General features: G+C 41.4%; 1 protein-coding gene and 1 long non-coding RNA gene across 3 annotated transcripts in view; one reads left to right on the forward strand and one right to left on the reverse strand.

Moving 5' to 3' along the window:
* The window catches only part of LOC124031245 (E3 ubiquitin-protein ligase RAD18-like), a 106,877-nt gene that overhangs the window by 47,516 nt on the left and 43,073 nt on the right, over positions 1–16,288 (forward strand). For both annotated transcript variants that reach the window (XM_046342297.1, XM_046342298.1), the window contains exons 10-11: positions 10,149–10,289; positions 15,674–15,845. In XM_046342297.1, coding sequence (XP_046198253.1) covers positions 10,149–10,289; positions 15,674–15,845 — 313 coding nt within the window. The remainder of the gene's footprint in view (positions 1–10,148; positions 10,290–15,673; positions 15,846–16,288) is intronic.
* On the reverse strand, positions 522–3,673 carry LOC124031246. The gene is made up of 3 exons (XR_006838098.1): positions 3,557–3,673; positions 2,849–2,881; positions 522–577 (listed from the first exon to the last, which is right to left on the reverse strand). It is a non-coding gene; the product is annotated as an uncharacterized LOC124031246 (long non-coding RNA).

Raw genomic sequence — 16,288 nt, forward strand, 5'->3', positions numbered from 1 at the left:
GAAACTTGCTAGGCCACTCCAGGACCTTGAAATGCCTCTTACGAAGCCACTCCTTCGTTGCCTGGGCGGTGTGTTTGGGATCATAATGATGGGGACAATTTCAGTGAAAAACATAAGAGGGCAACAGTATTTGTGCAAAGGATAACTTCCAAAATGAGTGTGCTACATGACATTTATCATGAAGTCACCCAGGTGTCACACACAAGTAGCCCAAATGTACCCAAAATGGAGACAAAACATGAAAAAATATATATACATTTACAAAATAACACTTTCAATTTTTGGAAGACCCTCAGTCCTTTACACAATATTGTGCTGCTGATGCCAGGTGCCATAGCAGTATCTTTCTGCTGTAAAGCAGAGGGTCACCAAGCATGTGGTGCAGGTGATGGGGGACTTCGTTTTGCAAAGAACACAGCGACGTCTCCATGCTGTGCCCTTTTGGCCCTGAGGCACATCCATGCCTGCATTAATACATTTGGCAGATGAACACCACTTGTGGCAGGAGCTGGATGAATCAGCTTCAGTGGGGGATGGACACCTTGGCACTGGGGGCTCCCATTTGGAGTCAGTGTCACTGTGAAAGAAAATGTTCAGTTAGAATAGTTTCACATATGAGCCCTGTATCAACAGGTATAATAAACAGATATACAGTGGGGCAAAAAAGTATTTGGTCAGCCACCAATTGTGCAAGTTCTCCCACTTAAAAAGATGAGAGAGGCCTGTAATTTTCATCATAGGTACACTTCAGCTATGACAGACAAAATTAGAAGAAAAAAATCCAGAAATTCACATTGTAGGATTAAGTTATTTGCAAATTATGGTGGAAAATAAGTATTTGGTCAATAACAAAAGTTTATCTCAATACTTTGTTATATACCCTTTGTTGGCAATGACAGAGGTCAAATGTTTTCTGTAAGTCTTCACAAGGTTTTCACACACTGTTCCTGGTGTTTTGGCCCATTCCTCCATGCAGATCTCCTCTAGAGCAGTGATGGTTTGGGGCTGTTGCTGGGTAACAAAGATTGTGTGCACAAATAAAATATAAAACATTCATTACCTTTGACCATCTTCTTTGTTGGCACTCCTAGATGTCCCATAATCACTATTGGGTCTTTTTTTCGATTAAATCGGTCCATATATAGCCTAGATATCGATCTATGAAGACTGTGTGATAAACGGAAAAAAATAGCGTTTCATAACGTAACGTCATTTTTTTAAATTAAAAAAGTCGAAATACTTCGAAATACTTTTGTAATGCAACTTTAGGTATTAGTACACGTTAATAAGCGATAAAATTAATCAGGAGGCGATGTAAATTCTATAGCTGTCCATCTCGAAAAGATGTCTGAAGAGAGCTCGACCAAAACATCCGGTCGGAGACCGGAGGGAATCTGTTCCCTTGATTCGGTTTGACCAAGAATCAAAGCTGAATCAAATGACAAGACTCTAGACATCGTGTGGAAGCTGTAGGCACTGAAACCTCGGCCTCATGTAATTCGGTTCACTTTGAACAATTCCTGGAAGTAGCGCAAGGATATTTATTTCCATTTTCAGTGATCAGATTGTCTTGCACTTTTCGATGAAACGTTCTGTTATTGTCACAGCCGTGATTTAACCAGTTGTATAATCGTCTGAGTGTTTTCTATCCACACATACTAATCATATGCATATACTATATTCCTGGCCTGAGTAGCAGGGCGCTGAAATGTTGCGCGATTTTTAACAGAATGTTCGAAAAGGTAGAGGATCGACTGAAGAGGTTAAAGAATCATTTTTAAGCCTTGAGTCAACTGAGACATGGATTTTGTATGTGTGCCATTGACGGTGAATGGGCAAGACACATGTTTTAAGTGCTTTTGAATGGGTTTTGGGTTTTTCACGCTCAACAGTTTCCTATGTGTATCAAGAATGGTCCACCACCCAAAGGACATCCAGCCAACTTTACACAAGTTGGCTGTGTAAGGTGTTGGACTGTCATAAGGTGAATGCACCAATTTGTAAGTCGCTCTGGATAAGAGCGTCTGCTAAATGACTTAAATGACTTAAATGTAATGTAAATGTACCTTTGGGAAGCATTTGCGTCAACATTTGCGTCAACATGGGCCAGCATCCCAGCGGGGTCCCAAATGATTGACACCCTTAATAAAGATGTACAAAAACAACTGTATATAACATTAATTATTCAAATACTGACCTGTATTGTATGCTCAAAGAAATGTTCACAAATTACTCTCCATGTTGGTGGATTGTTGATGTTATGGGGCTATTTAGCTTCCACTGGTCCTGAGGCCTTTCTTAAGGTCAAATGTATATTGTATGCTTCAATGCGCTTTGACATAAAGTCTACAAGTGTCTGGAACTCTTGGAGGGATGCGACACCATTCTTCCACGAGAAATTCCATATTTTGGGGTTTTGTTGATGGTGGTGGAAAACGCTGTCTCGGGCGCCTCTTCAGTATCTCCCATAAGTGTTTCATTGAGTTGAGATCTGGTGACTGGCTGGCGCGCACACACACTTTGAACCCCTTATGCTCCTTTGAGATCCATCTTTCAATGAGATTTGTTCTTCTAGGCATGGCAATCAAAATAATGGGCAACTGGCCATTTTTATACATTGCTTAATTAACTCAGGAACCACACCTGTGTGGAAGCATTTTCTTTCAATATACTTTGTATCCCTCATTAACTCAAGTGTTTTCTTTATTTTGGCAGTTACCCGTAGCTCAGTACTTGAATAATCTATTTTATTCAGTCCTTTTTGCTCATCTTTATCAATGGTTTCAATCATTGTGGACCCCACTGTATACAGTGTATAGCATCATATCTACCTAATTATTACCCTTACCCTCTGCCAAGACAGCTGTCTTCAGGATCCAGCCTATGCCCAACAGAAGAATAGCTAGATAAGAAACCAGGTTACCACCACTTTCCTCTGCACATGTTCCTCATTCCATCAAACATCTGTGATTCATAATAAGCCATTTATTTGTGCCCAGGCAATTGCTGACAGTTGACGACATTTTATAACGGAACAATGATTCTATTTTTCACTCGGATGTCTCTCTACATTCAATGTTCTTTTTGGAATGACTCCTTTACTACATGTATTGCTCTATGCTGGTGCGTTATAATCATATGCTCTTATGGCTAATGGTGGCCTTTAACCTACCCCAAAAGAAAATATAAAAACTTTAAGGCAATTTTACCTCTTATTGAACTTCATCTTGAAATGTTAAGATTAGAGATCAAAACATTTAATACAGTATTAGAAAAAAATCTGTTGCCTTTTTCTGTCAGTTCTTACATACACCTTCTCTTTCTGTCCTTCTGATTTCCAGATGCTGCAATTTCCCCTCAAAAATATTAAACCCCTCATTTATTTTGGGCTTATTGCAATGAACCTTTAGCCCTCTCGTCTGCCTCCATGCATGCACAGTATTAAACACCCATTGTTTCATGTTAACAACTATTTGCCATCTAGCCATCAAGTAGTAAAAAGGAAGTTTCACCCTTAAGGACATCTGTTTTGATATTGTTCGTGAAAGCTGCTCACCTGAGCTGGATCAAAGCCTGAGACGATAAGGCCAGAGAAAGGAGATGATAATTTTCTCTTCTTTCTTCTCTGCTCCCTTTTTCTCTCTTTCTCTGTGTGCAGCTGAACCCATGTTTGGAGGCAGGTCGTTGTGACATTTTATCAGTTGCGGATGGTGACATTTGCGCACGTCATGCACAGAGTGGTGGTCCCTGTGTGATATACTTAACGGGTTGCCAATAAGAACGAGGTGACTGTGTGATTGGATCCACATCAAACATGGTATTTCATGGAGAAAGTCATCCTGCTACTGAGAAGGATGTTAAGTCAGTTAAGCTACAGGAGCAAGCAAGGCAGCAGTATGGGACTTTAACAGATGCTAACAGGATGTCACACAGATAGAAGTTGGAACAGATACCAGGTCTTCAGCTCGTTTAGATGTGAATTACTGGTTTGATAATGATCAGTATTTGTCCATGCAACTGTAATTTCTTCATTACAGCTTAGACTTGAAAATCCAAAAAAGTGCTTTGTTGTTCTGGTGCTGCATATGAAACACGTTTTTTAACCACAAAACTTTGAAAGCAGGCATTGCATGCATTAGAATTCACTCTGTACTTGGAATGTCCCTGTCTACGAAACAAACAAGTGATGGAAGTTAATTCAGTTAAAATATAATTTGCTTCATAAAGACTAATATGAATTTCAGAATTAAATATAGCATGTCTTGATTTCAAACCCACAAATAGCTATGAGCAGGTATTGTATTGACATGTAAATAGAAGAAAAGCTCTGGCCAAAACGAGATTAGTCACAGGCAAGAATGAATCTGAGGACTAGTCACTTTAGAATGAATCTGAGGACTGTTATTTATCTAATCAACTAACTATGTTTAACCTCTAGGGTATGTGGGACGTTAGCATGTGTGGTACGCTGGCCAACATCAGGTGAGAGCGCCAAATTCAAATACAGAAATACTCATAAAAATTCATAAAAGATACAACTATTTTACATAGGTTTAAAGATTAACTTATTGTGAATCCAACCACAGTGTCAGATTTTTAAAAATGCTTTACGGCGAAAGCATACCTTACAATTATTTGAGAACATAGCCCAGCAGACAAATCATTACAAACAGTAACCAGCCAAGTAGAAGAGTTACGCAAGTCAGAAATAGAGATAAAATTAATCACTTACCTTTGATGATCTTCATATGTTTGCACTCAGAAGACATTCATTTATTTTACAAATGTTCCGAAAACCTCCATTTTGTTTGCGTGTTTTCTTCAGTAATCCACAGGCTCAAACGCAGTCACAACAGACAGACAAAAAAAATCCAAATTGTATCCGTAAAGTTCATAGAAACATGTCAAACGATGTTTATATTCAATCCTCAGCTTGTTTTTAGCCTAAATAATTGATAATATTTCAACCGGACAATAAAGTTGTCAATATAAAAGGTAAACAAGAAAGGCACTCTCTCGGTCGCACGCATGAAAAAGCTCTGTGACACGGCAGGGTCCACTCATTCAGACTGCTGTTACTCCCTCATTTTTTCAGAATACAAGCCTGAAACAGTTTCTAAAGACTGTTGACATCTAGTGGAAGGCATTGGAACTGAAATTGGAGTCTTAAGTCAATGGATACTGTAATGGCATTGAATAGAAAACTACAACAAACAAAAAAATCCAACTTCCTGACTGGATATTTCTTAGGTTTTCACCTGCCAAATTGGTTCTATTATAGTCAGACATTATTTTAACAGTTTTGGAAACTTGAGTGTTTTCTATCCAAATCTACTAAGTAGAAGGCAGTTTAATTTGGGCATGCTTTTCATCCAAAATTCCAAATGCTGCCGCCTACCCTAGAGAAGTTAATTGTTACCAGATTAAATTAATCATGTATCATTTAACTCATTAGGATCTGGGGCACCATGAGAGCGGTTCTTTAAAGAGTTACCATCTCCCGAATTAAACTCTAAAAGCTCTAATCATATCTATAAACAGTCAACTTATTAATCATAACCTTGTATCATATTATCATTCTAAACAGTTGTAACCTTGCATCTGCTAAAACCTGAGCCTTACTTATGATTCAGTACAACACACATTGGTTTAATGTTTATTTACTAGCTAATTAATGGTAACACAGAATTAAAAATACACACTTACTACGTTTAAAACAGGTCCCTAACAGACTGACAACATTATGGCTGCTTGTTACAAAAGTGATAGAGAGAGAGAGAGAGAGAGAGAGAGAGAGAGAGAGAGAGAGAGAGAGAGAGAGAGAGAGAGAGAGAGAGAGAGAGAGAGAGAGAGAGAGAGAGAGAGAGAGAGAGAGAGAGAGAGAGAGAGAGAGAGAGAGAGAGAGAGAGAGAGAGAGAGAGAGAGAGAGAGAGAGAGAGAGAGAGAGAGAGAGAGAGAGAGAGAGATACAGAGACACTTAACGTTGGTACATTTAGAAACTACTCTCTCTTACAGTAGTCACATACTTTGCCCATGAACTGCCGCCTGCTTGGAGTAAGAAATCATGAATCTATTTACGTGAAATGCCTTTGTTCGCCGGATCTCTCTCGGTGGACAGGTCCACCTTGGAAAGGAAGTTGTGCCTTTTCCCTGGCACGCTTGTAAAGGCTCTAATTGTCCAACCAAAAGGGTTCTAACAAGTCTTCTACTGTTGTTTTTCTCTGTAGTTGTCAGGTGACTTGTGTAGTCCTGAACAGAACTACAGAGTTTATTTTCCTTCCATTAGCTCTCTCAGATTCTTTGAAGATAGGCTAGCCAGCCGTGTCGATGGTTCCCAGTGGGGTGATGAGAGTAGTGTAATATGATGGTTTGAGCAGAGTAGTAGAATGGTCCTTAAATGAGCTTTTGAAGATACTTTACTTAGGATAGCTAATCAGCCATACCAGTGATTGTCCGGGAGGTGAGTTTATCGTCTCTACCTCGTGTTGAGATTCAAAGTTCAGACCACTTTAAACATGCAGGTCAACGCTTTTGTGGTATATTATGTTAATTTCTTCTTGATTTACAACAGGACGTGAGTGGTTAATCCCCACCAGTTCCCTTCTCCCCCCTCTGCAGGTGAGAAGGTGTCTGAGTGAAGTTATTTATTGCAAACCTGATCTGACCTATTTGGATTCTCGTGGACAGTCATGAAATAATGAACCCATGAATTGTGTGTATTCACCTTTCTGAATGCTGCTCTAACTGGGTGGTGTAATATACTGAAATCTGTTTTCATTCCTCCAAAGATATTCAAATATTACATGCCATCAGATCACAGTGACCTTCCAATAAAGCTTAAGATCTTTGACCTTCATTCAGTAGTCTCACTCAAGACTTTTCAAGGTGGAAACCTGTCACAGCCACGTCAGAAACAGTCCTCAGAATAATAGTCTGATTCAGCCACTGGTCTTGTAGGCTTAATCTGAGTAATACAAAAAAGTATTTTGTAATAAATACTTATACCTCGGAATTCAAAACACAATGTTAGCCCTCTTCGTTCTTGCTTTGTAAAGTGCTTGCTTATCAGCAGGAAACGGGTAGAATTTATGTGTTCTGCCACTGAATATCCCAGCTTGGTGAATCTGGTGAATCTAATTTACTGTACAGTACATGTGCAAACAGAACAGTACTGCTGAGTCAGGGTTCGGGGAAAGAACGAGGTGTGAAATGGAGGCCTAATGCGGACCATGCAGCAGGATCATGCAGGGGCACACACACATGCATGCACACGTACACACTTCATCTCAATTTACTCTGAACATCGGACTTGCTGGAATGTTTGGTGCTGCAAGAATGGCCTAAGCAGCTGCAGCCAGGGTCCAGTGCTTTCAGAAGCTGAATATCTGTCCACAATGTTTTACGATGGGAGAACTCTGATGTCTGGTCTTGTCTCATGAGGATTTCTGAGTGGTTTTAGATACTGGTTTACAGTACAAGATGTCAAAGTGATCAGAATGAGAATATCTTGAGCAGATTCCAGAGGATCTATCCCTTAGGGCTAGGAATTGCCAAGGACCTCACGATACGATATTATCATGGTCCTCACAATCTATATTTCAAATCAAATCAAATCAAATTTATTTATATAGCCCTTCGTACATCAGCTGATATCTCAAAGTGCTGTACAGAAACCCAGCCTAAAACCCCAAACAGCAAACAATGCAGGTGTAAAAGCACGGTATATTTATTGCGATTCCATGATCCAAACATATTGCTCACCTTATATCTGCTGCAGAGGGACGAGAGCCATGAGAAAACTTATCAGTCATGGAAATAAAAGTGCTGAAAATAAATTGGGTACCTATTTAAAAATAATATCCCGACATGTAACTGTATCAATTTTGTCCCCTGTCACTACTACCCATATGCTTTAGTCATATAGTCAGACTCCAGAGTGGAGGTTAGCTGTGCTCTAGCTGAGAGAACACAATGTCCTGCAGAAAATGGCTATAACAGGCACAGCAGAGGAAAGGAATCTCATGTTGAAATCACTTAACTACACAGGCGGTTGTAATGCAATTCTGTCCTGGTGCGTGTGTTCTCTGTATGATCTGGACTACTTTGGTCCTATGTTGTATTGACAGGACACGTATGCTATGAGGAGTTAAAATGCACAGGAATTAAACACTGTCCTTTCAGTTCAATCTGGAGCCAGGTATGAGGTCTGAGCATAAATATTTTGTGCTTTTTGTTTCTCTCAGATCCATTGTTTCGCTATAACAACCCTGAAATTGCGATTCCATACTCTTGGTTTTACATTCTCTGGAGTTTGTTATGTTACTGTATTTTTTTACCCCCCCCCCCACCCCCATATTTTATGTTTTTGTTCTGCTGAACTGAACCCATCTGTTTTGGCCCTCTACTTGAATCCCTTCTGCAAACTTCATCCACTAGCTTTGTCTGCCTAAATCGCCCAGTGTTTTGATGAGTTTATTTCACCAGCACAAACTTGTGATTTGATTTGAGTTATCATTTGACCGACTCTGCGTAGGCTGATAAGCTCTCGGAGAGGCCTTTTTATGGAGTTCTCCCTCGTCAGTTGAAATATCATATTAGTAAAACCCTGAGTGTCTTTGTCTTTTGCTATTCAAAACATAAATCTCCTCCCATTAAACACTGTCCTTCCCCTTCACTGCAACTGGATATTGGGCTGTTCTGAACAATGTACACAGAGAGGGCCCCTATATTCTAACTCCCACCAGGACCTTACATTAACATTGTCTCTCTTCCAGAGCGCATGTCTCTAGTTATGATATACAGTGTATTCGGAAAGTACTCAGACCCGTTTACTTTTTCCACATTTTGTAACATTAAGGCCTTATTCTAAAATGTATTAAATCGTTCTCCCCCCTCATCAATCTACACACAATACCTCATAATGGCAAAGCAAAAACAGGTTTTTAGAAATGTTTGCAAATGTATTAAAAATGTAAAACTGATATTACATTTACATAAGTATTGAGACCCTTTACTCAGTGCTTTGTTGAAGTACCTTTGGCAGCGGTTACAACCTTGGGTCTTCTTGGGTATGACACTACAAGCTTGGCACACCTGTATTTGGGAAGTTTCTACCATTCATCTCTGCACATCCTTGTCAAGCTCTGTCAGGTTGGATGGGAGCGTCGCTTCAGAGCTATTTTCTGATCTCTCCAGAGATGTTCAATCGGGCTCAAGTCCGGGCTCTGGAATGGCTTCCGTCTGGCTACTCCACCATAAAGGCCTGATTGGTGGAGTGCTGCAGAGATGGTTGTCCTTCTGGAAGGTTCTCCCATCTCCACAGAGGAACTCTGGAGCTCTGTCAGAGGGACCATTGGGTTCTTGGTCCCCTCCCTGACCAAGGCTCTTCTGTCCTGATTGCTCAGTTTGGCCGGGTGGCCAGCTCTAGGCCAGCTCTAGGCCAGCTCTTCTTTCATCTAAGTGCTGCAGACATTTTTTGGTACCTTCCCCAGATCTGTGCCTCGACACAATCCTGTCTCGGAGCTCTACAGACAATTCCTTTGACCTCAAGGCTTGGTTTTGTTCTGACATGCACTGTGAACTGTGGGACTTTATATAGATAGGTGTGTGCTTTTCCAAATGATTTCCAATCGATTTGAATTTACTATAGGTAGACTCAATTTGTGGAAACATCTCAAGGTTGATCAATGGAAACAGGATGCACCCGAGCTTAATTTTGAGTCTCATATCAAAGGGTCTGAATATTTATGTAAATGAGCTATTTCTGTTTTTATTTTTAATAAATTTGTAAAAATCTTGTTTTCGCTTTGTCATTATGGGTTATTGTGTGTATATTGATGAAGAAAAAAATGTAATTTAATTCATTTTAGAATAAGGCTACTTTCCAAATTCACTGTAACAAGAAAATACGTAGGGAGGAGTTTGTACGATAGGTGCGTTGATTTATCTGACTTAAACCACACTAGTTTCTCTATGTGTTTGGATATGGGGTTTTCTTTGAGTGTTAAATGGAATTGAAATGCAGGTCTCCGGCTATGCAATGTTCAGAAACAGGATATGTCTGCCTGGGTGTGAGACTGTGTATGTGCATGTCTGTACTCTTTGTGCCTGTCCTGGTTTCTCACTCCACCTTCTCTTCTGTCTTGCAGGGAAGCAGCATAACAGTGAGTTCTCCCGCCTTATCGCTCAGGTCCGGGGTCGCCTGGAGACTGCGAGGACGAGGGAGATAAAGCAGAAAGTGAGGGATGAGGGAGGAGAGGAGGACCAGGGAGTGGGTTCCAGCTCTGCAGGTACCACCGTAACCCTTATTAGCATGCCGAGGGAATGAAAGAGGAGGGTTAACACTGTCACCACAGGTGATCTTACAGCCCCCAGCCTTCTCAGCAGAGCTCAGTCAATAAGCTTTAATCTATCTTCTTTATTAGGAGGTAGCTTATTCGAACCTCTATGACCCCAGCCAGCCCCCTTATATTGGCTCTGATCCGTGTTCTGAAATAGTGATGTCTCAATGTGGGCATTAGTCATACCCCTTTAAAGATGCATGATAAAATGGTGCCGAAGAGGATGGCAGAAATTGTTCATGCCCATAATCAATTATGCTATTTTGTTTGTTTTTTTACGTTGTTTGTAACTTCTGTTTGAACTTATTTCGTACATAATGTTGCTGCTACCGTCTCTTATGACCCGAAAAGGATATCAGAACTGGGAATACTCACCATGGACTGGAAGAAGCTTTTTCCTTTAACGAGTCCGACGAGAAAGATATACTGCTCTCACAGATCCATGTAATTTGTGTGAAGAAAAGACGGAGGAAAAGAGGACGCAGATAAGGCTGCCTTTTGAGAATCCGTAGGCTAGCAAGTAAACTCCCATTGCCATCAATTGTACTTGCTAACATGCAATCATTGGAAAATAAAATGGATGACCTTTAGGTTTCGGGTAGCCTACCAACGGGACAATTAGAACTGTAATATCCTATGTTTCACCGAGCCGTGGTGAACGACGACATGGACAATATAGCATTGGAGGGATATTCAATGCACTGGCAGAACAGCGAAGCTACGTCTGGTAAGACGAGGGGTCGGGGTGTGTGTCTTTGTCAATAACAGCTGGTGCGTGATGTCTAATATTGTAGAGTACCTTATGATAAGCCGTGGACCACACTAGCTACCAAGAGATTTCTCATCTATATTATTCGTAGCCGTCTATTTACCACCACAGACCGATGCTGGCACTAAGATCATACTCAACCAACTCTATAAGGCCATAAGCAAACAAGAAAATGCTCACCCAGAAGCGGAGCTCCTAGTGGCCAGGGACTTTAATGCAGGCAAACATAAATCAGTTTTACCATTTTTTTACCAGCATGTCACATGTGCAACCAGTTGAGAAAAAAACTCTAGACCACCTTTACTCCACACACAGAGATGCATACAAAGTTCTTCACCGCCCTCCATTTGGCAAATCTGACCATAATTCTGTACTCCTGATGCCAGCTTACAAGCTAAAACTAAAGCAGAAGTACCAGTGACTCGCTCAATACGGTAATGGTCAGATGGCGTGGATGCTACGCACAAGACTGTTTTGCTAGCACAGACTGGAATATGTTCCGGGAGTCATCCAATGGCATTGAGGAGTATACCACCTCAGTCATCGGCTTCATCAATAAGTGCATCGAAGACATCATCCCCACAGTACGTACATATCCCAACCAGAAGCCATGGATCACATCAAGCTAAAGGCTAGAGCTCTGCATCGAGCTAAAAGCTAGAGCTGCCGCTGTCAAGGAGTGGGACAAAAAAATGATGCATGCACGAGAGCACCAGCTGTTCTGGATGACTTTGTGATAACTCTCGGTAGCCGATGTGAGAAAGACCTTTAAACAGGTAAACATTCATTCACAAGGCCGTCGGGCCAGATGGATTACCAGGACATGTTCTGAAAGCATGCGTGGACCAACTGGCAAGTGTCTTCACTGACATTTTAAACCTCTCCCTGACCGAGTCTGTAATACCTACAAGTTTCAAGCAGACCACCATAGTCCCTGTGCCCAAAGAAGCGAAGGTAACCTGCCTAAATGATGAACGGCCCATCCCACTCACGCCGGTAGCCATGAATTGATTTGTAAGGTTGGTCATGGGTCACATCAACAGCATCCTCCTGGATACCCTAGATCCACTCCAATTCGCATACCGCTCCAACAGATCCACAGATGACGCAATCTCAATCGCACTCCACACTGCCCTTTCCCACCCGTACAAAAGGAACACCTATGTGAGAATGCTATTCATTGACTACAGCACAGCGTTCAACACCATAGTGCCCACGAAGCTCATCACTAAGCTAAAGACCCTGGGACTAAACACCTCCCTCTGCAACTGGATCCTGGACTCCCTGATGGGCCACCCCTCAGGGGGCCCCTCAGGGGTGTGTACTTAGTCCCCTCCTGTACTCCTTGTTCACCCACGACTGCGTGGCCAAACATGACTCGAACACTATCATTTAAGTTTGCTGACGACACAACAGTGGTAAGTCTATAGGGAGGAGGTCAGTGAATTGGCAGTGTGGTGCCAGGACAAACACCTCTCCCTCAATGTGAGCAAGACAAGGGAGTTGATCGTGGGCAACAGGAAAAGGTGGACTGAACAGGCCCCCATTAAGATAAACAGGGCTGTAGTGGAGCGGGTCGAGAGTTTCAAGTTCCTTTGGTGTCCACATCACCAACGATCTATCATGGTCCAAACACACCAAGACAGTTGTGAAAAGGGCACGACAAAACCTTTTTCCCCTCAGAAGACTGAAAAGATTTGGCATGGACCCCAGATCCTCAAAAAGCATCCTGACCGGTTGGGTCACCGCCTGGTATGGCAACTGCTTGGCATTTGACTAGTAAAAATTCCCTGTCTTAGGTCAGTTAGGATCACCACTTTGTTGTAAAAATGTGGAATGTCAGAATAATAGTAATCTATTTCATCACATTCCCAGTGGGTCAGAAGTTTACATACACTCAATTAGTATTTGGTAGCATTGCCTTTAAATTGTTTAACTAAGATCAAACGTTTTGGGTATCCTTCCACAAGCTTCCCACAATAAGTTGGGTGAATTTTGGCCCATTCTTCCTGACAGAGCTGGTGTATCTGAGTCAGGTTTGTAGGCCTCCTTGCTCGCCTACACTTTTTCAGTTCTGCCTACACATTTTCTATAGGATTGAGGTCAGGGCTTTGTTATGTCCACTCCAATACCTTGACTTTGTTGCCCTTAAGCCATTTTACCAAAACTTTGGAAGTATGCTTGGGGTCATTGTCCATTTGTAAGACCATTTGCAACCAAGCTTTAACTTCCTGACTGATTGTCTTGAGATATTGCTTCAATATATCCACATAATTTTCCATCCTCATGATGTCATTTATTATGTGAAGTGCACCAGTCCCTCCTGCAGCAAAGCACCCCCACAACATGATGATGCCACCCCCGCGCTTCACGGTTGGGATGGTGTTCTTCGGCTTGCAAGCTTCCCCCCTTTTCCTCCAAACATAACAATGGTCATTTTGGCCAAACAGTTCTATTTTTGTTTCATCAGAACAGAGGACATTTCTCCAATAGTACGATATTTTTCCCCATGTGCAGTTGCAAACCAGACAAACCAGACTTTTTTTATGGTGGTTTTGGAGCAGTGGCTTCTTCCTTGCTGAGTGGCGTTTCAGGTTATGTCGATATAGGAATTGTTTTACTGTGGATATAGATACTTTTGTACCTGTTTCCTCCTGCATCTTCACAAGGTCCTTTGCTGTCGTTCTGGGATTGATTTGCACTTTTCGCACCAAAGTACCTTCATCTCTAGGAGAAAGAACGCGTCTCCTTCCTGAGCATTATGACGACTACGTGGTCCCATGGTGTTTATACTTGCGTACTATTGTTTGTACAGATGAACGTGGCACCTTCATGCGTTTGGACGTTGCTCACAAGGATGAACCAGAATTGTGGAAGTCTACAGTTTTTTTTCTGAGGTCTTGGCTGATTTCTTTTTATTTACCCATGATGTCAAGCAAAGAGGCACTGAGTTTGAAGGTAGGCCTTTAAATACATCCACATTTACATCTCCAATTGACTCAAATGATGTCAATTAGCCTATCAGAAGCTTTAAAGCCATAATGCAATTTTCTTGAATTTTCCAAGCTGGATAAATACACAGTCAACTTGTAAACTTCTGACTCACTGGAATTGTGATACAGTGAATTATAAGTGAAATAATCTGTCTGTAAACAAATGTTGGAAAAAATGTCTTGTGTCATGCACAAAGTCGATGTCCTAACCGACTTGCCAAAACTGTAGTTTGTTAACAAGATATTTGTGGAGTGGTTGAAAAACGAGTTTTAATCACTCCAACCTAAGTGTATGTAAACTTCAGACTTCAACTGTATAATAGACGGTGTCAGAGGAAAGCTCATAAATTGTCAGACACTCCAGTCACCCAAGTCTCTGCTACCGCACGGCAAGCGGTAACGGAGTGCCAAGTCTAGGACCAAAAGGCTCCCTAACAGCTTCCCCAAGACATAAGACTGCTGAACAATTCATCAAATGGCCACCGGACTATTACATTGACACCCCCCCCCATTTGTTTTGTACACTGCTGCTACTAGCTGTTTATCATCTATGCATAGTGACTTCACCCTTACCTACATGTACAAATTACCTCTAACCTGTACCCCCGTACACTGACTCGGTACCGGTATCCCCTGTATATATCCTTATTATTGTTTTGTTATTGTGTTAGTTTTGTATTATTTTTGACTGTATTTAATTTGGTAAATACTTTCTTAACTCTTCTTGAACTGTACTGTTGGTTAAGGGCTTGTAGTAAGTAAGTCTTTCGCTCTAAGGTCTACACCCACGAGCTCTATTGGGATTCATGCCCTGTATGTCTTGAAAAAGGTCACACTTGGTGACAAAGTGATGGTGCCTATTAATTTTCAGTGGAAGGCAAGACCAAACAGCAAGCTTGCGCCGAAGTGTTTGAAGCTAGTGGAGCTAGTCAAACAGAGCATGAACAGGGCAGGCTTCAAGTTGCTAATTATTGGCGATATGGCAGCAACATTGACTAATCGCAGCTCGCTATAGCTTACAGCCTGTGTTGGATTTGCTGTTGATACCTAGCACTACCTAGCATGCTGTTGGCTTGCTCCTTTATAAAAAAACACCCACATGGCGATCAACTGTTGCCAAATAAAGTATTTAATATTTTTCCATGGAAATCCCCCATCATAGATTGAAACATCAGTACATGCAGAGGTAATCATATTCAAAATGCATTAGTCACACTTCAAAATGTCAGCCACATATAGAATATCATTAACTGCTGGTCATGAACCTTCTGCCCTCTGCCTAGAAGACACAGTGGTGTGTTTGTGGTTAAAAGTATTCCCCATTACTTTGGGGAAATATCTATGAGATAAGATATAATTTAACATGAATGACTTTAGCATCTATCACACAGTCTGTTCAAATCATGTTTACATGGTTAAAATAGGACCGATCCAGATTATAAACCATGACATGGATTTCAAGCAAAGTGTCCTAGCACAGATTTCTCATAGCTCATTTTCACCACTAAATGATTTTATACCAGTTTTATGATCATGTGTACAGTCCATGTTATTTTCCCTCCTTCCTGTAGATAAGGCAGCACAACAGGAACAGAGTGATCCCAGCCCCAGTGACTCAGAGGCCTGCTGCGTATTGATGACATCACCTGTGGAGGAGCCCTCTGAGAAGCAGCAGCAGCCTTCTGTTGTAGCAGTCATCTCCAGGTCACCCAGCCCATGTCTCAGTGAGGTGTCCATCAGCAGGTGAGGGAGCCCAGGAGACGGCAGAATTGAGTAAGGTGAAGTTGCCCGGAGACGCTTATCGTGGGTCAGTTTTGCGTTTTCCCCACTAATGGTTAAGGTTAGGCTTGGGGAAGGGTATAGGGCTGTTGCGAGGACCATATTAGCCACTATTGTCCCTGTAATCACTCTGACATCATTGCAAATGTGATCAAAAATCTAATCAAACACTTCATGAGAGCCCATGAGCAACATTTCTATAGACTATGAAATTGCTTGAGAAAACAGTGATGGCATCTATTAAAAAGAGGAGGATTTCATCAGCTTTCTATAGGCTAGGCCAACTGTATTGATTTCTGAACATTCCTAATATTAAGCAAATATTAAGCACATTGCTTATCTTTACGACAGGTGTATAACCTACATGGCTGGCATGAAAATTAACCACAGGAAAAGTGTCTTCCATT

This window comes from Oncorhynchus gorbuscha, linkage group LG03, assembly GCF_021184085.1.
Source record: "Oncorhynchus gorbuscha isolate QuinsamMale2020 ecotype Even-year linkage group LG03, OgorEven_v1.0, whole genome shotgun sequence".
NCBI lineage: Eukaryota > Metazoa > Chordata > Actinopteri > Salmoniformes > Salmonidae > Oncorhynchus > Oncorhynchus gorbuscha.